At 54.6% G+C, this 25299-nt stretch overlaps 9 protein-coding genes across 9 annotated transcripts; 4 read left to right on the top strand and 5 right to left on the bottom strand.

The window, feature by feature from the left end:
• Positions 1 to 253: 253 nt before the first annotated feature.
• On the bottom strand, positions 254 to 2722 carry UMAG_11670 (uncharacterized protein; the record flags this gene model as incomplete). The annotated part of the gene is made up of 1 exon (XM_011389764.1): positions 254 to 2722. One exon carries the CDS (start codon positions 2720 to 2722, stop codon positions 254 to 256), a length of 2469 nt encoding a protein of 822 aa, XP_011388066.1.
• Positions 2723 to 3325: 603 nt separating this feature from the next.
• On the bottom strand, positions 3326 to 4258 carry UMAG_11669 (uncharacterized protein; the record flags this gene model as incomplete). The annotated part of the gene is made up of 3 exons (XM_011389763.1): positions 3326 to 3604; positions 3688 to 3816; positions 3929 to 4258. The coding sequence occupies 3 exons, from the start codon at positions 4256 to 4258 to the stop codon at positions 3326 to 3328; spliced, it is 738 nt and encodes a 245-aa protein (XP_011388065.1).
• A 457-nt stretch (positions 4259 to 4715) lies between these two features.
• On the top strand, positions 4716 to 7892 carry UMAG_11668 (uncharacterized protein; the record flags this gene model as incomplete). Its single annotated transcript, XM_011389762.1, has 1 exon — positions 4716 to 7892. One exon carries the CDS (start codon positions 4716 to 4718, stop codon positions 7890 to 7892), a length of 3177 nt encoding a protein of 1058 aa, XP_011388064.1.
• Positions 7893 to 7992: 100 nt separating this feature from the next.
• UMAG_11667 (putative ATP-dependent RNA helicase MTR4) lies at positions 7993 to 11367 on the bottom strand (the record flags this gene model as incomplete). Its single annotated transcript, XM_011389761.1, has 1 exon — positions 7993 to 11367. The coding sequence occupies one exon, from the start codon at positions 11365 to 11367 to the stop codon at positions 7993 to 7995; it is 3375 nt and encodes a 1124-aa protein (XP_011388063.1).
• Positions 11368 to 12091: 724 nt separating this feature from the next.
• UMAG_11666 (uncharacterized protein) lies at positions 12092 to 12764 on the top strand (the record flags this gene model as incomplete). The annotated part of the gene is made up of 3 exons (XM_011389760.1): positions 12092 to 12412; positions 12496 to 12601; positions 12703 to 12764. 3 exons carry the CDS (start codon positions 12092 to 12094, stop codon positions 12762 to 12764), a joined length of 489 nt encoding a protein of 162 aa, XP_011388062.1.
• A 306-nt stretch (positions 12765 to 13070) lies between these two features.
• On the bottom strand, positions 13071 to 16298 carry UMAG_01482 (uncharacterized protein; the record flags this gene model as incomplete). The annotated part of the gene is made up of 2 exons (XM_011389236.1): positions 13071 to 16055; positions 16218 to 16298. 2 exons carry the CDS (start codon positions 16296 to 16298, stop codon positions 13071 to 13073), a joined length of 3066 nt encoding a protein of 1021 aa, XP_011387538.1.
• A 3611-nt stretch (positions 16299 to 19909) lies between these two features.
• On the top strand, positions 19910 to 20500 carry UMAG_01481 (uncharacterized protein; the record flags this gene model as incomplete). Its single annotated transcript, XM_011389235.1, has 1 exon — positions 19910 to 20500. The coding sequence occupies one exon, from the start codon at positions 19910 to 19912 to the stop codon at positions 20498 to 20500; it is 591 nt and encodes a 196-aa protein (XP_011387537.1).
• Positions 20501 to 20772: 272 nt separating this feature from the next.
• Positions 20773 to 22381, bottom strand: UMAG_11665 (GTPase NPA3; the record flags this gene model as incomplete). The annotated part of the gene is made up of 2 exons (XM_011389759.1): positions 20773 to 20859; positions 21170 to 22381. The coding sequence occupies 2 exons, from the start codon at positions 22379 to 22381 to the stop codon at positions 20773 to 20775; spliced, it is 1299 nt and encodes a 432-aa protein (XP_011388061.1).
• A 729-nt stretch (positions 22382 to 23110) lies between these two features.
• On the top strand, positions 23111 to 25299 carry UMAG_01479 (uncharacterized protein; the record flags this gene model as incomplete). Its single annotated transcript, XM_011389234.1, has 1 exon — positions 23111 to 25299. A coding segment is annotated over one exon (2189 nt), but the record flags the coding sequence as incomplete, so codon positions are not given.

Genomic DNA, 25299 nt, shown 5'->3' with positions numbered 1-25299 from the left:
GCACAACCCTCCGCGCATTGGCGCGCAAGATCCGAACCACCACGCTGTGTCCGCTTCCGCTCTGCTCTCCAACTCGCGTTGTTGGTATGTAATTGTACTCGAATCCTCCCGTACCACCAACTCGCCACTTTCTTCCGTGTCCACGCCAGACACGCACAGACGCACACGCTTGTCTCTTGCATTTTGCCCGTGTCATTCAGTATACATAACAAAAGCTTTCCATACATGGATCCAGCGTATCCGGTTGAGCGACTCACACTGTCGTCCAGGGCGCCACGGCGGCTGCTAGCGGTGGAGGCGGCGGAACCCTTCTGCCAGCACCTGCCACTGTGTGCTCGGTATTGAAGCTTGCATGATCGGCGAGTCTCTGTTTGCGTTGACGATGCTGAAGCTTTTTGCGCTCCAACGCAGCATCGATTGCCGCCATAGCCTTGACAAAGGCTTCGCTCTGCAGTCCCTTGAGTTCAGCCGACTGAGACAGCACCGCTTGATCCCAGAGCTGTGCTAGGAAGTGCGACGCAAGTCGCGAACGCGTCCAGATTCTGCGCACCGTGGATGCGCATACCACCGCGGATGCAGACGTACCGGATCTAGTCGCACGATCAGATGCTGGTGCTGAAGGCTGTGGTGGCCGAGCGGTGGTGGCAGAAGCATCCGACTCGAACCAGCCACGTAGAGCTTGTACGCCAGCACTCGGAGTACGCTCCGTCACAACGCTGCTCCCTACACCTTGCTCTGTACGCTTCTTATCCGCGTCTTTCTTGTCGTGCCTGTCGATCTGTTGAGCCACGAGCTTCTCGAACAAGGCCTCGTATCTCTTCCTCGCATACTCGTCCTTTGGCTCCTTCAACAGCGCTCCAGTCGGCTGTTGGTTGCCGACTACACTGCTTGCATCCGCCAATTGCACCGCTCGACCCCATAGCGCAGCCTCGGCAGCCTCGGCATCCGTCGCCATCAATCCCGACGCGACGCTCGACTTTCTACTCGTCATCGCGCCACCAGCATGAACCGCTTGCTTGGAAGGCGCTCCATCAGCTAACGATCGGGACGCACCACCCGTCGCTCCACCCGCGGACTTGAACAACGGCAGCGCTGAAGCCGCGGTACCGATCAAAGAGCTTACTACTCCACTCGCCGCCATACCTCCACTTGCAGAAGAGCTGCGTGTCGAGACGGCTAGCGTTGGATACGCCGCCCCACCGGCGACGGCAGCACCAGGTCGACCGCGGCTGGGAGGCGGCAGTGTGTGCGAATGATCCACATGCAGATCAGATTCGAGACTACGTTTCAGCTCTCCGCTAGCATCGTCGGACAGGCTTATGCTCGTAAACACGTTGCTGCCGCTCTTTCGGTGTGTACTGTTTCGCATGGCTTTGACAGCGCTATTGCTACCCCCAGTGAGACTGCGCTGATGCGAAGCCGTAGCGGCACGCGGGCGAGGTCCACCGATGGCTGGCTGTGGTGATGCGGTCATGGTCGACTCTGAACCTGCAGCACCGAACCGAAATCCTCCAGCTGCTCCATCCCACGCCTTGGCTGGTCGTGGAGGGGGCATCGGTTTGCTCCCCGCAGCCGCAACAGCAGCAGCAGAAGCAGATGGTTTGGCAGGCACACTGGGCGGCGCGCGTCTCATCGGACTCGTCTGCCTCGTTTGATAGGGCGTCTCTCCGAACGTTGCTCGATCAGCATGTTGTCCCAGCGTGGCACTACGAGGCGGCAATGCAGGAGGCGTCAGACTGGCTTCCAACCCAGCATTTCCCGAGCCGCGTTTGGCTCCTGGTGTATACGTAGCGTAGGTCAATCTCGGTTTTGTCTTTGGGGTTGGCGTGGCTGCAGTAGCGAAGAATTCACCGAATTCTGAGACGGTCGGACTCGATGCGAGGCTCGCTGATCCTCCAGCTCGTCGCGGTGGCAATCTTGGCGTCGATGAATGGGTAGAGTTGGTCGATGATGCGCTTCCATTCCGCGACGGTATCTGTGGAGGCACGAGCGATGCCATGCGATCAGCTGTCGTTGACTTTTGCTTGAGCGAAGCAGGCGTGCTGGAACGCTCCATAACGGCATGAGCAAACAGATCGTCGTCCGCACTCGTGTCGAGCATATGTTGCGAGGTCGATGCTGGACTTTCTGTACGCCGTGACTCGTCTTCGGAACCAAACAGACCATAAAGCGTTCCACGAGCATTGAGATACGGACTAGATCTGCCCGAATCAGGCTTCGGCGCCAGAGTACAATCGTCGCACTCGTTCTCGACAACAGAACTGCTTCTCGATCGCATCAGCGCACTAGCCGTACAACCATTTGCACCAGATCGAGGAACCGACTTGTTCATAAGTTTGTTCAGGCTCGTACCGCTTCCCGTTTTCCTTAGGGTGGACAAGGAGGGCGAGGGAGCACTGAGCATGCCTGACGCAGAAGTGATTGGAGCGGGTACGCGCGAGGAGGCTGTAATGGTGGATGGCAGCGTAAGACCGTCCGAATCGTCACGGATGCGTGGGGCTGAGCAAGAGCGAGGTACGGGATCCTGGTCGGACCAAGGGCGGGCAGATGTTGCAGGTACTTGTCGGATCCCTGCTCTTTGTGCTGCGCGTGGTTTGGGCGAGTGATACGTGTCGCTTGCAGCAGCATCTGTGGAGGAGGAGCGGTTGTTCTCGAAAGCTGCAAGAGCGGCGCGAAAGTTGATCGGCGCGGAGCCGTCGTCCGTGCTGTTCCAAGCTGCCATGTTGGGCCATGCAGCTTCCTGTTCTGTGGGAGCACTGTGGGTGTACGTGTGGGTGACGCGCGGTTTTGCGGATGTTGGACCCGTCAATCGTGAATGTGATACAAGTAGCGTAGCAATGTAGGTGAAAGGTCGAGGTCATCAAGGCTGCTGGTGCACTCTATGAGGCGGCCATTGCTGGCCAGCCAAAGTTGTTGTCAAACGAGAAGACGCAAGATGCGGTGGTCACAATCGTGAATCACGAATGATGATGTTGCGAGAACAAGTAACAAGGTGCTCAGATCGTGACTCACGCAGTTCATGCACGACATGGGTGGGCGAATCACGAATATCGTGTGAGTTGGCCTTTGAGATGCATTTGCCTTTGCGTTTGCGTAGACTGCTCCTGCGCCTCATTCGTGATTTTTCGTGTGGAGGCCTAAACGTGTTGGATATCCACGATCGAGCCCGATCTATGTTTCTCTTTCTCCTCATCCTCGCACGTCGTTTGGCTTGTCGACCAACTGTGTGCTACTCATAATTGATTCGGATTGCTCTTCCTTGAATAAGTATAGCGGGTATAAAGCATGTCTTCATAGTGTGTTGTCATGACGCCTCTGCAAGCGCTCATATCAAAAACACCACCAACAGCAACAGAAACAGGATCACGATCAAAATCCAAACACACCAGCCGCCCAGTCTCTCATCGCTGATGCGCACCACTTCGTCCATCTTTCTCATAGCGTTTCCCAGTCTTCCCTGGCTCTGATCCACCTCGGTATCAAACGCGTCAATGATCTCGATCTGTTCGTTGATCTCGTGCCCCATTATGCCAGCTTGATTGCGAAGCGAGCTGAGCGTGGTTCCGATCTTGTCGAGCGTCGAATCTTGGCGTGACATGAGCATCTGTGCGTCAAGCCGAGGTTGGAGTAAGGATGCAAAAGTGTCAGAGGAGGTGTGTGGCTCGACAGGTGTAGATGAATACTCACTTGTTGCTGCTCGCGTTCAAACGCTTCCGTAGCATCTTCGTCTGCGTCATCCACGTCTATATGCACCGCATCGAGCCCTGCTCTATCTCTCCTACCGGGTGGTGATCCTTTCACCACTTTAAGCAGTGCCTGTTTACGATCACGATACCAACGTGTAAAGCACCAGAGACTGTCAGCATGAAACCCGGCTTTGAACGACCCGCCACTGCAGTACGAAGCGTTGTTGGGCGATGCTACGTACCTTGACTTCCGCCTCGCATTCAGCTACAAATGCTTTCCGACTCTGCAACTCTTCCGGTGTCACACCGAACCTCTCTGGACCGCTGCGTTCCACGACGAGCACGCTCTGCTTGACATCTTCGACATCCTGCCGTAACCCTTCGATTGCATCGGACAAGCGGTCGTATGCCGACTGTATCTCTCCTGGAGTATGCAGGGATGAGCTGGAAGATGCGTGCGAATGTGTTGTTGAGCGAGTGACGAGTTGTTGGTAGGATTGGGAGAGGGAGCGCGCTGATGAGAGCGACGCTTTGAGGTCCGATGCGAAATCGTGGTATGGATCTCTCGACATCGTGTACGTGCCAGCTGAAGATCGAGCGCCCCACGAGGCGTTGGGATGAAATGCAACAGGCGACGACTGTGTAGCGGCGCAGAAGCTGACGATGAATGATTCGTGATTGTCGAACAGATGCTGGTCAGAGGGAAGCGATGAAGGCAGGCGGACAGGCCCCGATGATGCAAGCACGAAGACACAATTCGAGAATCACAATCGTTAATCGTGATTCACATGGAATGTCGAAAAGCGCGCGAATCGGGTGTGCGATTTTCGAGCACGGACCTTAGCGAAGAACCAAACGTGCAAGTTCGGCAAACCTTGACCCGGGTCTTGAAACTTTCTTACACACCATCACCAACCACGGGCATCACTATACTGTCGCGCTTCTTGCTCGAATGTGTTGAACCAAGCTGCTGGATGCTATCTGACTCAGACACTTGAGCCCTAATCTCGCATTCAAGTAGTGCAGACGATGCCTGTCACACTCCCCATCATCCACTTCAACGATGTCTATCGCGTTCGACAGAAGGACAAAAAATCCGGCGGTACCATCGGAGCAGACCAGTTTGCAGCCAAGATTCAATCCATCCGCGAATCATGGGGCGAGCCATCGGATCTTTCGAATCTCGCCCCTCCACCACCAACTTTGTCACCAGCCTCCGGTTCGCGCGACTGGACACAACATTCCACCTCTCGAGAACGCAAGGGACTCGTGCTCTTTAGCGGCGACCTCTACTCGCCCTCGGTGGAAAGCAGTGTGACACGCGGAACGCATCTGATCCCGGTCATCAATGCGATGAACCTCGACTGCGCCTGTTTGGGCAATCACGACTGGGACTTTGGCTACCCGCATTTGCAGACGTTGATGGCGCAGAACAACTTTCCATGGTTGTTCAGCAACGTGGTCGATCGATCCGGAAAGACGGACGAGCAGAACAGGGATTGCAGCAGTTGGGATGAGGATTTTCAGGATGACGATGCACAGGTCCAGGGTACGTTGCGGTACTGGACGACGGTGGTACAGGGTGTCAAAGTAGGCTGTATCGGTATTGTCGAAAAAGAGTGGATTGCTACGGTGCCCAGCTTTCCACAGGGCTTCGTTTACAGAAATATGGTCAAAACCGCGCAAAAGCTCAGTCGTACATTGCGTGATCCTACAGGCGAAGCATGCGAGCTCATCATCGCTATCACGCACAGCCGTCTGCCTAACGATATCGACTTTGCCAATGCGGTTGGCGCGGTCTCGAACCCAGACGCCAACTCTCACGGTGTAGATCTCGTACTGGGTGGTCACGACCACATCTATTACGTTGGAAACGGAGCTTCAAGCTTTCAAGGCGACGAGTTTGCGCGCGGGGAACCGGGAACGGAAAACGACAAGGCGACCATGGTCGTCAAGTCAGGCACCGACTTCCGCGACCTTTCGGAGCTTCGACTGGAGCTCACAGATCGAAACGACTCGGCTGTGCGTAAACGGACGATCAGATCGCTCAGCGTACAACGCTACCGCACGTCCACGTCGGACGCTACGTCTCCCCAGCTGAAAGCGATGCTCGATGATCTGCTTGCCAAAATCTCGAAATCCACCTCGCAAAGCGTAGCCTACACGCTCACGCCATGGGACGTGCGCTCTGAGAAGGTGCGAACTGACGAATCCGCATTCGGCAATTTTGTAGCCGACGTGCTTATGAACTCGTACGAAGAGGTGCTGCGCGAACGCGACAATCGCGGCGAACTGAGCGAGAAACGACCGGCGAGCACACGCGAGGTGGACTGCGCGCTGATCTGCGGTGGAAGTCTGAGAGGCGATCAGATATATGGACCTGGCAAGATCGCATTATCGGACGTGCTCGAGATCTTGCCATTTGAAGATGCAGTGGTATGCAAGGAGTTGAAGGGCCAAGATATCTGGGATGCGTTGGAGAACGGATTGTCGATGTATCCGAAGCAGGAGGGACGCTTTCCGCAGGTGGCGGGAATGATGGTCAAGTGGGATTCCAGCAAGCCGCCGGGCAACAGGTTGGTGAGTGTCGAATTGCTTGACAACCCACTCGACACTCCTCCACCGCAGCAGGGTGATCGAGACGATATGCAGAATCACAAGCTCAGTCAAGACGACGCTGAATCCAATGTTGGAAAGCTGCGTCGGTTTTCCGTGACCAAGCTTCCTTCAGGAGGATACGATGTCGAAGTGCATCGACCAGCGTTGGTCAGTCGAGGACCTCTCGAGATGGAAAAGACGTACCGCGTCGTCACGCGCGAGTATCTTGCGGAAGGATACGACGGATTTGAGGCGTTGAAGAGGGGCTCTTTTGTGGTGGATCACGAGAATGGTCAGCTTATGTCGGCAATTGTGCGCAAATTCTTGTTGGGCGCGAGTTATCTATGGCGGATGAAGCAGATGCGACGAGCGCAGGCTGAGAACGCTGCATCGGTTTCCAGCCATGGTGATGCGTCCGGTGCAGGACAAGATCCGCAAGCGAGCAGCGACCAAGATCGGGTGCGCCAGGAGGACGACAAGATGGATACGCTAAGCAAGCGCACACGGATCGCCATCTCGCGTGCGCGATCGCTAAACCTGCTTCAACGTTCGATCCATCCCAACTCGGACTCGAGCCATGCGGCTTGTACGCCGGTGAAGCAGAGTGCGTCGGCTATGGCATCGTCGGACACACTCGACAAGGGGTGGCGTATGGTCGTCGATCAGTCGCCTGGAGGGTTTCGCGATGCTTTGCACGTTGGAGGTTCCGAGCACCACTCGCAGTTCGACCGTGTGCACAGACGCTTCAACGAGGCTCTGCCTGCTTACACGGGCAGCGCAGCCACTTGTTCCGACGATGCTGCATCATCGGTGGATGCGCACGGTACCGAGACTGGCAAGCGCGATGCCAAACGTATGCGCATGCATTCTGCTGATGACGCGACCATCGAGAATGCGCTATTCGACGCAACGCTCACGTCGAGTTTGGCGGGACAGATCAAGGATCTGCTGAGATTGGTGATGCGAGCAGCGCAAGTGGACGGAAAACTGTACGATGCATCGTCATCGCCGAGTGCGGCGGCTGCGGTACAGGACGACGATGATGTTTTGGGGAGTGCCAATATCGCACTCGGTAGTATCGTCGACGATGAGGCTGATGCTGATGCGACACTCGCGTTGCTTGCTTCTGGTAGCTTGGACCGTGCGGCTCGAGGTGCACCGACACAGTTGAGCAAAGAGATTGTCGAGAAAGCCACCGAGTTGCGCTCGACATTTGCGCGTCTCGAGAGCGCTGCGCGCGCGCTCCCCGCCGGCATGCACATGAACCTCACGCAACAGCAACACCTCGTCGACCTTCTGCAACGTTTCACAGCGCGACAAAATGCCAACTCGATACACCTCAATCATGCTTCAAATACACGCTTCCACGACACACACATCGAGTCGCACAACTTCCACCATGGCCCTGTGGCGTCCACGTCGTTCCACCTAGATCAGCACCAGATGGATCAGTTGCAATCCGACATCCGATCCTCTGCCACCACGAATCAAGCGCACAACACGCATCGCAACAACCGCATTGATACAGATGAAGAGACGTCCAACTTGGCGTTTGTTTCGCCGCTAGTCGATGGCAGGTTGGTCGACATTGCTCGTCCATCAACTTGACCTCTCTTCTCACATGGTAGCATCGCGCGCACCTGATTTGTCGCATGCATTGTGGATTGTTCCCATTTAATACACTCGTGATAATCCTTTTGGGTATGCATCACAAATACAACGATGGACTAAAGATGATGCTTCCCTCCCTCTCCAACATGGTGAGAGATTTGTCGAACTTTTCGGCGAGCGCCTCATTGCCAATAGCCTTGGCAGCCTGGACGAGCTGTCTGATCAACTCTTGGAGTCTGCGCATACATCTGATGATGCTTCCCTCGAAGACGTCGGTGAGTTTGCAGATCTCGGCAAACTTTGCACCGTTGCACCACTGCATGACCAGGTCCATGAGTTCCACTTTGAAGCTTGACACGTATTCTTCTTCGACGAGCGCCAGTTTCGATTCGATCGAGACCTTGGCGATTCGACGTGCGGTTTCCTGCATGATGCGCAGCGGTGCGGCGAGCGTCTCGTTGAGCCGCGTTTGCGTGGTCGACTTTTCGCCAAACACAAAACACGATAACAGCGCCGCGCACTGCGGCGGCGTAAGGTCATTGAAGACACCGTTAAACATCATCTCTGTCAACAAAAGTTCGTCGCCGGTCGAGATCTCGCATGCGACCCTGCCCTTCTTCTCCACGACATCGTCTGACGTTGTGAAGCCAAGTCGTCGAAGCACGCGCTTGCGACATTTCAACTCGTCCAGCTGCAAGACGGAATGCGCAGCGGCGATTTTCTTGGCGATCGCGCTAACGACTTGTTGTGCTGCCTGCTTTTTTGAATAAGCCGCATAGAGTCGTGGCAGATCTGGATCGTTGCGCAGCCGTGACGAGCCAAGCTTGTCGTCGAGAATCTTGATTTTTTCCACGAGGTGCGCAAACGACTCGTCTTTAATCTTCATGTCTTTGATCGGGTCCAGAAGTGGTACGCCCTTGGGGAAGCGGCGTTTCACTTCGACGAGGTTCTTTCGCACCGTTTCGCGAGGTTCACTCGGACGCAGATCTTTGGCGAGGAAGACGCGAATGCCCGAAATCGACTGGATCGTCGACAACAGAACAGGAACGACGACCATCTCGCCTTTGCTGCCTGCAGGGCAAGGGCGAAAGTTGCTCGTGCCATCGTTCTTGGCGTTCTTGTCCGATGAGCCGGAACCCGAGGCGCAGTGCAGAAGCACATCGACCACGTAATGATTCTGCGGCGGCGCGTTGGGATCGATAGCAGGCCCGCGTTTGCCCGGTGTATTCGGCAGTCGCTTCTCATACGACACGACCGCACCCCATCCAAAGTCGAGATCGTCATGGCACACATTCACCAGTCGACCGGGCTGCAAAAACGGCAGCACGTACGACGGATGGGTGATGACGGTCTGCACATCCTTGCGCAGCGTCTCGAGCTGGTGCTTGACGTCGTAGTATTCGGCCACCTCTTCTTCGCGCTCCACCTCGATCAGGTCGCGCTGTTCTTCAGCCGCCTTCTGCTCGGCCTCGAGCGCAGGCACCGAAGCGGCGTTCTGGAACTGGAAGAAGCACCGCTCCAGCATATACTCTGGCGAGATACCTTCGACGCGCATGAGGTTCAGAATCATGTTGTAGCCCAGGTGGAAGGCCGAATTGAGACGATCCGCCTCGCCTTTGACCATGGTCTTGGCTGCGCTTGGTTCCAACTTTTCGTCGAACATCATGATGACGATACCACGGTCATCGAGTCCACGTCGCCCGGCTCGACCTGACATCTGGATAAATTCGCCCGAGGTGAGGTTGCGGAACTCTTTGCCGTCCCACTTGTTGACGGCGGTGAAAACGACCGTCTTGGCCGGCATGTTGAGACCGATCGAGAAGGTTTCGGTGGCAAAGAGCACCTTGATGAGACCTTCTTGGAAGAGGATCTCGATGACCTCTTTGAGAATGGGCAACAAGCCACCGTGGTGAATGCCGATGCCGCGACGAAGGAGCGGAAGAATGTGCTCGATCTGGGGGAGGCCTCGATCTTCCTCTGAAAGTGCATTGATAGCATTGGAAAAGACGGTCGAGACCATCTCTTTCTCGTCTTCTGTATTGAATTCGAGCTTGCTCATCTGCAATGCAAGCGCCTCGCATTCGCGCTTGGAGAAAGCGAAGACAATGACGGGGTTATAGTTTTTGACCATGATCATTTTGACAATCTTGTAAATGTCCGAGGGACCCTTTTTGCCTGCATTGCCACCCTTTTTGACCTGACCGCGACGCTTTCCAGCTCCCGCGTTGGGGTCGGCCACGTCTTCGCCCTTGGAGTCGGCGAGCGCACCCATGGCTTTCTGAAAGTTGTCCTCGCGGAATGTGCCGCGCTCGTCGACGACAAGGTGGATGCCTTCGCCTCCTTGAGGAAAGAGGTAGTGCTGGAGAGGAGTGGGACGGAAATCGGTGTAGACAACGTGACACGGCTGTGCATGGGTATGGGCGATCCACTCTGCGAATTGCATGGCATTGGGAATGGTGGCCGAGAGAAAGACGTAGCGCACCTTGCGTGGTAGCAGGATGATGGTCTCTTCCCAGACAACACCACGCTCCTTGTCGCGCATGTAGTGAATCTCGTCAAAGACGACCCATGCAACCTCACGCATGATCTCTGAGCCACGGTAGAGCATGGAACGCAAAATTTCGGTGGTCATGACGAGGCAGGATGCCGACGGGTTGATGGTGACATCACCGGTCATGAGGCCGACGTCGCCAAACTCGGCGGTGAGCTCACGGAACTTTTGGTTGGAGAGCGCCTTGATGGGAGAAGTGTAGACGACACGTTGACCGTTCTTGAGGCATTGAGCGATGGCGTACTCGGCCACGACGGTTTTACCAGCCGAGGTATGCGCCGAGACGAGGACCGACTCGTTGCGCTCAATACAAGAAACTGAGTTGCGCTGGAAAGGGTCGAGGGTGAATTTGTACTCTTTGGCAGGGGGGTCGTTGGGGACATGCTGTGATAGCGGTACGTATGGGTAATCGGGAGGGAGAGCGACCTGATGACGAACGGAATGCGTGATATGCATATTTTTTTCGGCAGCATTGGTGTTCGCGGTTGAGGCAGAAGCGCCGCCTGTGGCCGACGCAGCAGCCCCGTCAGCATCACTCGCGCCTGCAGAGTTGCAGGGAGCAGCAGAGCCATCCTCGATGGGGATGGCTTGGGTGGCTTCGTCAGTGAACTCGTCTGTCACCACGGTAGGGACGGGAGCTGGCTTATCCGAGGTAGTATTGCGCTTCTGGCGTTTCGAGGGGCCTGCTTCTGCCTCGCCACCGTCGGAAGCAGCATCAGCGTTCTGTGGATTTGACGTGGCAGCGTCGTTATTCTGCGAAGCGGAAGGCGAGCTGGTGACATCTTGCGAAGAGGACGAAGAGGCAGCAGCAGCTTTGGATCGTTTCCTCTGCTTCTTGGATGGCGAAGAGCCTGATGAGGCAGCAGGGCTCGGTGCAGCCTCTGCAGGAGCGAGAAAGTCGAACAGGCCGTCTGGATCCATCTCGGCCCTTTTGCGTGTATGTGTGTGGTGCGCACCTCGATGATGGTGGATGCTGTAGATGAGGTCAAGCTGGAATGTCGAGAGGACAGATCTTCAATGACAGCGAGCCTACCCGAAACCAGCTTGACAGAGTGAAGCTCAGAATTCGTGATTCACATTCGTGATTGACTCACGACCACGACCAATGGGCAAATAATATTCACTATAATCGTGAATAGACGTAAATTAACTAGTCGTGAGTGAGTCGTGAGTATGCTGTTGCTTTTTTTCTTTCTTCTTTCCTTTCGCTAAACCTTTGGCCTTTGTGTCGTTGTTCTCGGGCCTTGCTCGCAACTGATTTTTTTTTCTTTTTTTTCTTTTTTTTCTTTTTTTTTTTTTTTGGAAATTTTCGAAGCACCAATTCACGACTCCACCCTTTTCTTCCTTCCAGCTTTGGTCATGCTTGTGTAAGCTGGAGGGTTGATCTAACAAATACATAAAAGTCGGCGTCACGCTTTAAAGGCTTTGTGATCGACTTTGGCGGGTGGAAATAATCGTGAATCTGTGCGTGGCCACGCATTCGCGCACGATTCGCAACCATTTCCACGCTCAGCAGCAGCACGAGTAACTTAGCTCAAACACACAGACCCACTTTCTCCACTTGGAGGCTGCTCAGACTTGGCATGTTCGTCACCACCTGCTTACCATCTTGTCCCGCACCGTCTCAGCTCGAACTTTTTTCACGATGAGCTCCGCATTGCAATCGCAGAAGCAGCAGCAGCTCGAACCGAGCTACGTGCTCGTTCCCCCCCCGTATGCGTCGCACACGCGCGTGTCGACTAACGCGTCTACCTCTCATCCAGTGTACGCTGGTGTTCACGACACCATGCGACACGGCCTCAACAATGTGTTGCACCATGTGTCGACGCAATCTCATCACCCTATCCAGAACCGACTCGAGAACTGGGAGGCGACGCAGGACAACCTGAAACTCACCATGCAGCGAAACATCCACGGAATCGGTGCACCAGCACATACATTGATGGAGCGAAAGATTGTCAGCTATGTAAGTTATCGATCGAGATTCACGAGCATGCAAAAGCGCAGAAACTGACCAAACTGGTTGACTCGATTTCTTGTCGTGTGCAGAACCCGGCTTTTGACCCAACGACAAGTTCCACCTCGATCTCCAAGCTTCATCTTGACATTCTCAATGGCGATGATGAGCGCATCGAGCCCCGCGATTTCCTCCCTTGTGAGTGCCCTCAAACTCCTGATCCGCACCCACCATCCCCAAATTAGCCGCTGACTCTCTGACACCCCTGCCCCCATCTCTCCCTGTCGCCCTAAACGCAGCCGAAATCTCTGCTACCGTTCCCGACATGCACACCGTCATGGAGCGCCGTCTCGGCCTTTAAACCTTCATGTTTGCTCATTCCCTCTGTACTATTATCATGCTTCAATCGATTACTTCCCTAGAACCCTGAAAGATTGTTCCATCACTTGACTCAGGCACTCTTCAAAGTGCAACCGATCGACAAACGCGGTGGCTGTCTACGCCTTAGGCGGTCAAATTGGCGTCAGCGGCACACGCCTCAATGTGAGGATGCAATTCCCAGCTCGCACATTGCTCTGACTGTGCGATGCCCTGAGAGCTCACTCACAGACTGTACAGGCACCAAAATGAGTTGAATGCATTCGTTTGCAGGCACAAAACGCTGCTGTTACTTAGGATTAGGCATGCTCGTGAGACCACTCGGTGGTTGCTGGTATCGTTTGGCCCAGTTCCATCGTTCCTGTCGGTACCGCAAGGTGGATTCCTCGGTGCTTCGCGCATGCGTGCTACCCATCTTGGCCATGGCCTCGAGAAGCTCCAAGAACGCATCACCCGTGTCCCACAGTCCGCTTTCAATGTGCTCGTTGTTGAATTCGGGCAGCAGGTCGAACGATGCTGGATTCTTCCAAGCCGGATTCTCGTCGCCGTACGTGTCCAGCCACGAAGCACCCGCCACGTGTGCTTCGGCCGCCATGGCGTAGGCGTGCTGTGCAAACAGACGCAAGTGGCGTGGCCAACGAACTGCGCGCAGCGAGGCGTCCATGGTCTTGCCCACTTCGTTGCCCGTCTTTTCCGCCTCGCCACCCTTCCACGCTTCCGAGGAGCTGCCTTCGATCGGCTCCAGCGCAGCGTCACGAGCTCGGTGCAGTGACAACAAGCGTTTGGCGACCGCGCCCGTCTCCCACAAGACGGCCATGGATGCCTTCATCGGGTGTCGTGAGAACTGCGGTCGCGGCAAGAGCTTGCGTCCCTGAAAATCACGTCCAGCCACGCTGTCTTCCTCACTCTCGGATTCGGGCGCCACATAACCTCCGGCGATCATCTCGAAATTGGATCGTTGCTCGTTCTTGGGCATGAGAGTGGAAGCGATTCGAAGCGACTTGTCCGTCTTGGCCGTTGTTTGTTCCGGAAAGAGGAAGAAGAACGCCTGGATCGACATGAAGAGTCGGTACATGAGCAACGCTACGATACGCGAGTGCACAAACGCTGCGACACGCAATGGCATCTCGGGGCCATCGTAGGTGACCGAACCGATGCGCTCGACGAGCCAATCCAACGTAGTTTCCATCTCGGTGATGGCGTGCTGCAGATCGGGCTCAGGCGAGTGGCCGGTGCAAATGTCGGCGAGCGGTGTGTGCAGCAAACGCGTCAGACGGCCATAGGTGCGGAAGATGAGGTCTCGTGTCTGCGTCAAGTAGCCGTTGGAGGCAGGATGCATTTTGGGTGTCCAATTGGAGCCGTGGTGGATATAGTCGTCGGCACTGGCCGGCTCGAGCTCCATGGTATAGATGTCGAACTTGGGCACTTGCATCTCTGCGGTCTGTACCCAGTACGCTGCTGTGACGATGAGCGAAACCTGCCTGCGGATGGCTTCTAGCTCAATGGGGTCCTGGAGCATCCTGCGCGTGTCTGCAGCGCGTGGCAAGGGTGCTCTCGGGTCGTCGGTGGTCGAGCCGCCAGAAATGTCGAGCGCTTTCTGCAGCACTTGAGGCCCATCCCACGGTGTCGTCCAACTTTCCGAGTCGGGCTTGGCGTCGAGCTGATGCAGTCGCCAGCAAAAGGCTAATCGGAAGAGCCACATCTTGCGCTGAACGAGACCTTTGGTGCTAAGACCGTCCTCTCCGGCGCCCATCTCCAAGAGCATGCCTGTGATGATGAGTCTGGGATCTACGTCACCGCTGCGAATTTTTTGAAGCATGAGATCGTTGGCGAGCGACCAACTGCGCCGTGCAAACGACAACATCTGTTTGCGGTCGTCGCCCTCGAGTCGGCCATAATTGTTGGCGCAGCGCATGACGATGTCGCCCGCCTGCAGATCGAGGTCCTCGATGTTCATGCTGTCTGGCAACAGTAGCGCACGATGCGCCAAAAACGCCAACAGAGCTAGTAAGACATGCGCCGGTGGATCGCGTCCGCCCGTGCCGGGCGCAGCACCAAACAAATACCGCGATGGGACCATCTTTTCAAACGAATCGAGTGCCTCGAACTGCGAGATGGCAAGTGCTACAAAGGGGCGATCTTTTTCAGAGTAGTAGGGCTTTAGCCGGTTGATGAGCATCGACTGGTCATGGTAGCGCGAGTCGCCATCGTCGTACGCGGCTGGAGACAACTGGGTGGCTGCATTGAAGTAGTTGACGCTTCCGTCCGACTGAGGCGAAGCAGTCGGGAAGCCGCCCGATCCTTGTGACTGGGCGGGTGATGCACCGTGGCGATTCATCTCGGTTGGCGAGGTATCTGCCGAGGTTTGCGAGCGGCGGAGGCTAGAAACACTGTTAGAGCGTGGATGGCTTGCACTATCAGCCAAGGCATCCCAAGCACTTAATGACGCTTTGCTTACTCGGTCGCCGACGCCAGTATACTCGTATGCGGTGCGCTTGAGCGGACGCTCTTCGGTACCCATAGGTCGGGAAGAAGGGCCTGAGAGTATGGGGGGTGAGATTGTCGAGACTGTGGTATTGGATTCGGATCGTCGCGCGCGATGTGTGTAGGGGCTGTACTCGGATGAGGACAAGCTGCCGCTCTCGTTCGAGCCAAAATGGTAGAGTTCTGGCCTGCTGTTGGAGGTGAGAGGAGGATGTGACGCCGGGTGCAAACTGGGCCCAGCGGATTGGCCAGCCTGTGTAGAACAGTAATGGTCGTAGTGTGGTGCGCTATTCGCGGACGGAAGGGATGAGGACGAATGCGGATAGCCATGACCGTTGGTATGGTGAATGCTGCTGCTGCTGCTGCTGCTGCTAATGGTGCTTGTTTTGGTGTCCTCTGGAGCTGTAAAAGTAAAAGCGGTATCGTAGTTGGCCCTTGGACAATCTCCGTGCTGGGGCTCGTCGAGACCGCGTTGTTGTGCTTCCATGTAGGCCGGTCCGGCGCTTGCGTGGCTGCGGGGTGCGCCCATGTTAGCCGAGGTCTCGACACCAAAGGCAGCGGCAAAGGCAGCCTTCTTGCCTTTGGGACCGCGTGGCTTGCGATTCCAGTCAAAGACGCAGAGTTCTTGTGCTTTGGCTTGAACGAGGGCTTGATCGATTGGGCCATTATCGAGTGTGGTTGCGTTGATGGGGAGCATTGCGGACTTGATGGTGGAGATGCATCCTCCACAGGGGCTCTGACCGTCGCATTTTGATTTGCGTTTACGGCAGGGCTCGCACGCGGCCCAGATCTAATGGTAGAGACAAGATCAGAGGATCGAGGTCAAAGATTGTGAGATGAGTCAGTAATCGTAAAGCAGGAGCACTCAGCTCTCTGTGCTGCCATAGCAGGAGGAGTCACGAGGGAAGCAGAGAATGACTGTGGCCGTTGAGATGATGGACAAACCACTTACCCTCTTGCGCTTATTGCTTGAAGCATCCATGACTGGATCTGCAACCCGTTCTTCCACCTTGCTGCTCATCGCTTCGGGCATGCTACGGACAGTGGTGATGACTGTGGGCAAAGACGATAGCCGGTGAGATACCTGTGTCAGAGAGGAAACCGTCAGGAAGTCGTAAAGTTGGAATCAAGCCTTATGTCTGCTTTCTCGCCAGCCTAGCTGGGTCGAGCCGAGGGGATGAGTCGCAGCCTTAGAAACAACTGCCGTTGGATCAAGATGGCTATCGAGAGAAGGATGGTTTAACGGGGGCGCAAGTAAAGATAGGCAAGAAGAAGTAGCAGTAATGTAGGTTTTTGCCGAGGTTGGTTGTGCCACAGTTGCTGAGGTTTGTTATGCGAGCTAGGAAGAGGCGATGACAGGTGCAGAGAATGTGAGACTAAGTATGGTGTGATGAGGGGCCGGTATGGATAGAGTAAAGTGGTTACCGAAGAGCTTCAAGACGGGTATGGAAGCAGTAGCAGGCAGAAACGGTGGAGTCGAGGTGTTGGTTTTGTGCGACGGCGGAGAAGGTGGGGCGTGTGCGCGAAACGGAGATGGATGATGGACAGATGTGATCGACAAGGATGGAGTTGATATGACGGTAGCAGCGCGGCATCAAGCTAGCAAGCGAAGAGGAGCGGAATTGCGAGGCGCAACGTTGATCGACGCAGCCGAGGTAGGGAGGAGATGAAGAGGGGAGAAAAAAGCTCAAAGGAGTGCGACGAAAGTGTGCGAGGTGCAAGTGATTCACTACTCAATCACGGCTGGTTGACGGAGAGTAGTGATTTATGCGACGCAGGCCAGCGGCTCAAGGAGATCCACACGTTTGGTGAGCGTAGAGAGCGTAGTAAAGTGCAGCCAGTTGCAGAAACGTACAGATGTGAGAGGGGAGGACAGGAGGAATGATAGACCAGGAGCAGCAGCAGCGGTGAAAGACGAGAGGTAAGGCGAGGTAAGGCGAGGCAAGGCGAGAGATCAGCCAAAGGTGCATCGAGTGCAATCCGAAGGAAAGCCGATTGCCTTACCAGTAAACGAGGTGACACGAAGAACCAGAAGCACCTCCAACGGTCCGTCAAGGTGAGTTACAACAGCCGCCACCGAAGCTGGCGTTGCTGGCGTTGCTGGCGTTGCTGGCGTTGCTGGGCTAACATTGCAGGCAATCAGCCTCCCTAACGCTAAGTTAATCACGCTCACCCTCAGCGGCCACGCCAACGTGTGAGTGATTGAGGCCAAGGCAAGAGCTTGAGCAAGAGCAAGAGAGTCGCCCAGCCTAGGGGCGGAGGCCTACTCGCGCCTACTTTGGACGCATGAGAGCTTAGTAGAAATTTCACAGAAGCATGATTTGCAAACGAACGGGACTAGAGAGAGGCGACCACGGCCAGTCACGAGGTAACATGCATGCTTTTCGCTGCAACACGCCTAGTGCGAATAGCACCATCGAGAGCGGTTTGCGGGCATGAACAGTCCGAGTGTGAAGGGGATTTGGCGCGTGGCTTCTAGTCGTGAGTCGTGCTTGTGCTTCTCCTCGCAATCATCCTTTGCTCTTTACTTTCCTCTTGAAATCAAGAATGGAATCCGAATTTCGAGATTGCGAACCCAAACATGAAAGGCAAGCAAGCACAAGGGCACGGGACAAAGATAACTTAGCATAGTCACGAGTCGTGTTCCAGCGCCGAATTAGCCGTCACGAATCGCAACCACGAATTCTGTCGCGACAAGCATCCCAAGAAAAGCACACCAAACGCAATCAATCGTCACTCACGAGCGCAGCCAGAAACCTTCGGCAACAGCCACAACCCATATCAACCACATAAAGGCACTTTGCCACTCTCCTGCAACACCAACGCGTCGTGTGGACAGCCATGGTCATTTGCCTGTCTGTGCTTGTGCACACAGACTCACGACTTGAACCGAGCATGGAGGATTCACGACTTTTGGTACCTCTATGTTAACTTACCAAAAGAAGCACGAAGCGATAAGCCAACTCACAACTCACAACTAGCTTGTTCTATTCTTTCCATGATATAGCTCAAGTCAGGCGGGCCTTCCATCGTGCATTCCTTGTGTCTGCGTCAACCTAAACGACGCCTTTCTGTTGTGTGTGTGTGCAATGCACAATTGCTGTCCACGCGCTGTGGCGTTGGTTGTTGGCTTGACTTGGTTGGTTCCTGTGGGTGAGTGAGTATTCACGATTCGTGATTTGTGCTGGGGTATAGGGTGTTAGGCAGGGTCAATTACAGGGTCTGGCTCGGTTACAAGATATTCTCCATTCGTACATTCTGATTCGCGATTCACAATTGCGCGCTTTTGTTTTCAGGCTCTAAGAATAAGACACGGGAACGCCAGAGAAACTTTTGCTGGTGGTGGGTGCCGCTTGTGCTTTGCTGCTATCGACGTCTTGATGAGACAGTAAATAACTTATCTCAAGATGCGTTTCTGTCAGTTGCTTGATAACTACGACGAAAATCAAACCAATCGTGAATGTACTCTACTGTATTAACAAATAAGGCAAACTCGGCAATTCCTGCTGTGAACTATCTTACTTTATTCACAACGGGCGAAGCAACAGCGAGACAAACACGAAGCGCCCTTGTCGGCACCTGACCTCTAATTGAAACACGAATCGTGAATCGGCGCGTGTGTGACAACCATGAATCTCACCAGTCGCCTCTGCCTCGCCCAACGGGCATACTCACAAGTCTGCTTGGAGCCACGCACGCTAAGCACGCTTCTATGCTCTTCAGACTCAGCTTACTCGACCTATCTCTCTCGACTATTCGGCTCGAGTAGACACGGAGCAAACAGAGCATCGATGGCGGCTTCTGATGTTTTACCCGCTGACTTGCGCCAAATTCACGATTCGTGATTGCCCCTTCGATGTACAGAAGCAAGCAAACTGTATCAACGTGCAATCCTTCCAGAACTTTACCAGGTCCAGCAACCGTTCAGTCTGAGTTTTGTGCAGCTGCGATCTTGGCCTCGAGTGCCGTTCCGAGTTGGTTGAACGAATCACCCCAGCTTGCGCTCAAGTCGTGTAGCGCAAGCACGGCGGTGCGTTCTATCCTACAAACATGCCAGCCACGCCTCCGTGCTCGTTGGGCAAGTTCCTGGCCGGCATCGCTTTGACCTTGTCCCGCGCTGCAAAGCCATCATCCATCTCTTCTAAGATGGCATCTACCGACTCGCTTACTCAAGGCTAGATGCCCGCGCGCGCGCTCCTCAGAACCTTGGCTCGTTAATTCTATCAACTTGTCCGAGCTGTACGTCCAACTTGACTCACGACAGCGGCATGCAGCCACTCTGCTTGGACAACAAACGGCCTTTGCAACAAGACCAGCGCGAGTGTGGATCAAGTGACAATCACAGACTCTCATGTTTGTTGTTGCGCCTGTTGGTTGATTCACGATTGCAACACGCCAAATACAAATTCACGATTGGCTGCAGTCACAAATCTAGCAAAGGAAAAAGAATCAAAAAAATCGTGAATGTAATAAATAAAATCCCCCACGCAAAAGAAGCTCCCTCTGACCTGCGTCACAATCACCGCGTGGCATGCGGCATCAGATCACGCATACTGTACCTTGGCTGTACAGTAAGTAGTCCCGTGTTTTCTTATGCGTTGAGAGCTTTTTGATAACTTAGGGTTAATCTTGGCTCTGTTTGCCATGGTGAATGTAACCTGTAACTGGACGATGCATGCTTTTCTGCAACGAGAGGTGTTTGCTGTCAGATTCGAAACACTCTCAGCTCGACATCTCAATGAGAAGCACGAATCGGGAATGCCGAGGTCAGTGACGCTCAACAATCACGAATCGTCAACGATGACCGTCTGTGGCGTTGTTCTTGCCAAACTTTGGCGAATTAGTTGTCAACTCCGCACTTGTCAACTCCGCTCGGCCTTGTGGGTGCATCTTGATTTTCCTTCGGATCGACGCCGTAATCAATCAGGCGCTTCGTCTCAGCCACAAGCAGCAAAGTATCGTCCCTTCGATTCACTGTTACTTGTTCCCGTAGCATCGCAAGCACAGCAAGGCGAGGGCCAAGCTCAGAGACAGACGACGCACAGAGCTAGCAAGACAGCGCTCCGGGCTAATCCGTCGTCGATCCTTCTTGATGAGCAAACGACGACACACGGTGGCGCGACACAGATTGATCTTGAAACTGCCTACACCACTTTGGGTTCACGAACCACTTGGTCATGCTTCGAAACTATAAGAACCTCGGTTGCGGAATCCTCCTTAGACATCCAAATCTAAGGTATGGCGAGAACTAGGAGCTCGCGAAATGCAGAACCATTCCATACCCGGTATCGTCTAGGCTTGTACAACCCCCCACAAGGGTGCAGTGGCCAACACGAATCATCCGGTCAACTAGCGAATCAACGGCTTTCATCGGTGCAACAAGCAGGCAGGCATGGGCTCTGGAAAAGGTTAGTTAACCTTACACCTCTTCAGACTTGTTTCACGAGCCATGCACTTGAGGCATCCATACTTGCACCCCATAAAATACAAGCAGTGACAGGAGAGAGCTAGCCGGGTCGAGGCCACACAGTGCCATCTCCGCGATCGTATTCTGGCCCTGGATATTCGTAGTGCGGCTTTTCTTCGTCCGAGTCCTGTGCGGTATGAGAAAGATAGAGAGGTGCATGATCAGTACGAGCACAAGAGTGAAAACGCGGGGGACAATTTTGGACGGCCGTTGGGCGTTGGCGTTGGCCGCTCTTCGAGGCATGAGAAGCACTTTAGGCAGAGAAGAGCAAATCACCAACAAAGTTACCAACGCCACACGCGAGGAGCGTGAAAACTCGGCCGGAAAAACCTGCCAAGAGCCTGCTCGTCAGAGTGGCCGATGCGTTTCGCAGCCAGCTGGTTGTGAAAGCGCTGTCTCAAGAGCTAACTCGCTGCTAAGAGCTCTTGATCACTTACCGGTTCGATGATCTGTCCGTCGCCTTCGTACTCTTCGTCAATGTGTCGCGACAAGTCTTCGCTTGACTTGGTCACCACTTTCGCCACGTTGCTATCCTGTACTGATGTCGACTTGCCGCCCATGTTCATATCCTTGATCAATCGAGCAAGTTGCTCCTTCTTGCTGGTCTCGCGCTTGGCATCGCGCTGCTTGGCCAGTCGTTCCAGCTCGGGTCGATAGTCATTTAGATACTCTTGACGCGCCTCTTGCACCGCTGCCAGAAAATCGTCCATGCCGTCGCCGGTCACCGATGAAACTCCAACGGCCCTCAGATTCTTGTAAAACTCGTCGAGCACAAGACTCATGCTGTTCATGAGGCTGTTCATGTAACCTTGGCTCCCCTCGGCGTCGTAGTTGCGAGCCCTCGGATCCAGTCCTTGCTGCGTCACAGTAGACGACGGATCGGTGGCGTTTCCAGCGGCCAAAGCTTGCTGAAATTTTTCAAAATCCTGCATCCACTCGAGCGCAAACTGATGCGACTGTGCATCTGTCTTGTTGAACACGAGGATGAAGGGCAACTTTGTCTTGTACAAGATGCTGCAAGCGTAGAGCATGTTGCTCATGAACGTTGCTGGCGCTGTCGTTCTTGGCGTATCGATGATGTAAGCTACCACGGTAGGCATAGAACTTGCCAACGCATCGGTCACGATGGAACCCGATGCGGACCATGTAAAGATCTCGATCTGACCCGGTGTATCTAGCACAATGTGGTCGACTTGCTTTGCTCGTTTCTCGAGAATGTTGAGCACCTGGTCAAATTTGGTTGTAAAAAGGTTGAGTGCGGTCAGAATACCGCCGTTAGGTCCAAGGTTGTACTGCTCCATGACACGAGCGTAGTCGACGGTATCTCGGATGTCCACGTTGGGTTCGTAGCCTAGAGTGCCAACAGCAGGATCAAGATTGACCATGTAGGGTGCTGTGATCTGCGACGTCGATGCTGGTTCTGATGCTGATGCGCCCGTTTGCTGCTGCTGCTCTCGTTCATCTTGTTGTTCCTTTTCCCTTTCATGCAGATGGTCGTGCAGGCTGGCGGTGAAGGTACTCTTGCCGGAGCCAGCCATACCAATCACAATAATGGAGCTCGCTCGGGGAATTTCCGGAAGAAGGCCCAGATGCGTTGCCGAGCTCGTTGGCGCAGGAGCCGATGGCAGTGGTGCCGATGTCGACGCCATTTTTGCTGATGAGCGATAGAATCGTGTTGGACAGGTTAGGCAGGCAGCAAGCTCAACCTTATGTTCTGGATTCACGATTGCGCAGAAGCAAGCGCTCAAAGAAAAATCGCGGAACACGGAGCAAAAAGACAAGCGTCTCGGTTGGGAAGAAAAGCGAAAAATCGCCAAAGTCGTGAGTGGAGCAAAAGTGGAGCAATCACGAATCGTGAACCGTGTATTCGAGTTGAAGTGTAAATCACGAATGTTCGCCTTGCTCACACTCGCCCGCACGTTCCGAGTTCCGTCCTCCGTGTTCCGTGTCGCATCGTCGCACTCACGAGTGAGTGTCATTTTTCTGAGTCCAAAAAGAACTGAAACCAACTCAGCGCCGACACGCAGACACGCACGCACGATCCTCGACTTTAGTCCCTTTCATCCGTTCCAAGCTGTCTCGACAACACTCGTCACGCTCCAACCCACTCATCTCCCACCACCATCAGCCACCGGATCATCTTCATATCGCACTCGCTACGCGGATGAGTCTTGCTTCGCTGCCTGTTTCGAGTCGCTGCATATACCCATCTTAGCATCAAGTCTAGTTTCTTCCTGTGCGCCTCGTTGGAACATTCGCCCACATCAGAAACTCGATGCTTATACCACGACGCGCTTAGGATCACATCCATCTTCACCTTTGAGTACAACTCGAAACGCGCACTTTCTCATTCCTGATCGGGAGCCGCTTCCGCCGTCATGTCGGTACGCAATACTGGCCGCGGCTCTCAACGTCGCTCTCCGCGGCTTCTCGAGAGGTCCCAGACGCCCGAGGTTCGCAATCTCATCCGGGCCTTGACTCCAACCTACAGTGCACGCTCGTCCGACCTCATCGAGCAACTGACACCTTCCGCAGCCGCTTCCCGCTTTCAGCGGCCGTTGATCGGCGCTAACGCATCCAGCCACATCAGCGTCAAGCAAGAAGATACCAGCACTAGCTACTACGTACGTGAGCCTTCCAACCAACCTCGATTGACCAGTCCGCCTTCGTACCAGCCAGCCTTGCTGCGCGGCGACCAACGTAGCTTCAACGACCCCCGCGAAGCCAATGCTTCGCTGAGCGCTTCCATGTCGATCTTTTCCAGCGAAGGCGACCCCGCCGACAACTACCAACAAGAGGAAAGCGAAGTTGCGCGTATGCAGAACGAGCAACAACAGAGGCCCACCTCTCGAACCACTGTCACTCGTAGAGTGCCTGGCCAGCGCAAACCTCGTACTTCGGCAGACGATCTAGCGTACAGGCCTGCAAGTGACGAGGATGTCGACGACGACGACGATGGCGGATCGCCAACCCGAAGAACCCGAAGAGGCAGAAACTCGAACTCGTTTGGAGCGATAGAACAGGGACGAATCGACAATATTCGCTGGAGGAACACCACAGCCAAAATGAAGAAGAAGGCTCGTCGAAAGACGGTCAATGGCGTTCCCGTGGATGCAGACGAGGACGACAGCAGAGAGCTCAATGGAGAAGAAGATGCAGGAGCAGCCAGTGGCAAAGAAACGCGCTTCGATGGAGCTTCTGACGCGGAGAATGACCAAGATGACAATGACGACGGAGCGTGGAATAGTCTTGACACTGATGGAATTGACAAGCCACCAGCGCCAGCTAAACAACACGCTGCGGGCCCCTTGTTCGGGCGGCTTTTTATCGGGGTGAAGTCGTACATTGGACGCTTGCTCGCCGTTGTTCTGACCTTATTGCTCAAGCTGCCCCGATTCTTCTGGCGCAAGTATTGGTCATTTGGTTCCGGAGCGCGTTTGATACTCGCGGCGCTCCTCTTTGCGGCTGCCGCGCACTTGTTTGCTCCATCGCTCGGCATTTTGGACAGGCTCTCGTCACACGTCGGTCTGCTCTCCAATGACGGCGTTTCTGGTAGCAGCGGTGGTCGCTCGCTTGCTCTCTCGCTGGATCGAGAGAATCAGCGACTTCGGGGCGAGATCAACCGTCTCAGTTCGCGCTTGGACATGCTTTCTTCCTCAATTGACGCACAGATCTCGGCTTCGCTTTCCTCGGCTGCAGCCAAAATCCAAGCTGATGCCGACACGCGTCAATCGACAGAGATCAAACGTCTCTCAGCATCGACCAAGCGTACTGTGTCGCGGCTTGCGCAAGACCAACTGAAATCGATTCAGGATTCCGTGTCCGCATCGGTGGAGCTGATGCTTCGCGATTTGGATCAGAAGATTAACTCGCAATTGAAACAACGCGCGGATGATACCGAAGGCAAATTCTTGCATAAGCTCGAAGGCGAGGTGGCACGAATTGCAAAGTATGCCAACGAACAAGTCAACGCTCGATTGGGACAGGCGTTTGATCAGACTTTTGTGAGCACACTCGTCGATGAGAAACTGGAAAGGTACTCGAGGGATCGAACGGACGAGATGGATTGGGCATCGGTGACGAGTGGTGCGTGGATTTCCGAGCAAGGAACCGTGCATAGGGGGTATAGGATCAATAGTGTTTGGAACTTGGGCCAGTTTTTGGCACAGGGTAGGAAGGTGGCGATAGGTGATCCGGTGAAAGCTATCACGCCGGGTGCTGGGTTGGGGGTGGATAACTGTTGGATGACCGGGTGGAATTCGTTTTTGCAGGTGCAGTTGGTCGAGACTAAGGTGGTGGAGGGATTGGCGGTGGAGCATGCGTTGCCGGGGATGGTAAGGTCCGCACCGAGGCGCATTCTTGTTTGGGGCATTGTCGATGAGTCGGACCAGCACATTTATCTGCAGTACCGACGATCTCAAGCCCAAAGTCAGGATGAATACCTCACATCGCTTCTACCACCAGCATACCTCGATGCGATACCGCACGAATATACGGCTGAAGGTAGCGCGCCACTCCTTCTCTCGATTGCCGAGTCCCACCCAACGCATCACACTGCACACTTGAC

This window comes from Mycosarcoma maydis, chromosome 3, assembly GCF_000328475.2.
Source record: "Mycosarcoma maydis chromosome 3, whole genome shotgun sequence".
Classification (NCBI taxonomy): domain Eukaryota; kingdom Fungi; phylum Basidiomycota; class Ustilaginomycetes; order Ustilaginales; genus Mycosarcoma; species Mycosarcoma maydis.
Note: the sequence above shows the minus strand (reverse complement) of the source record. Positions and strands in the feature narration are given on the sequence as shown.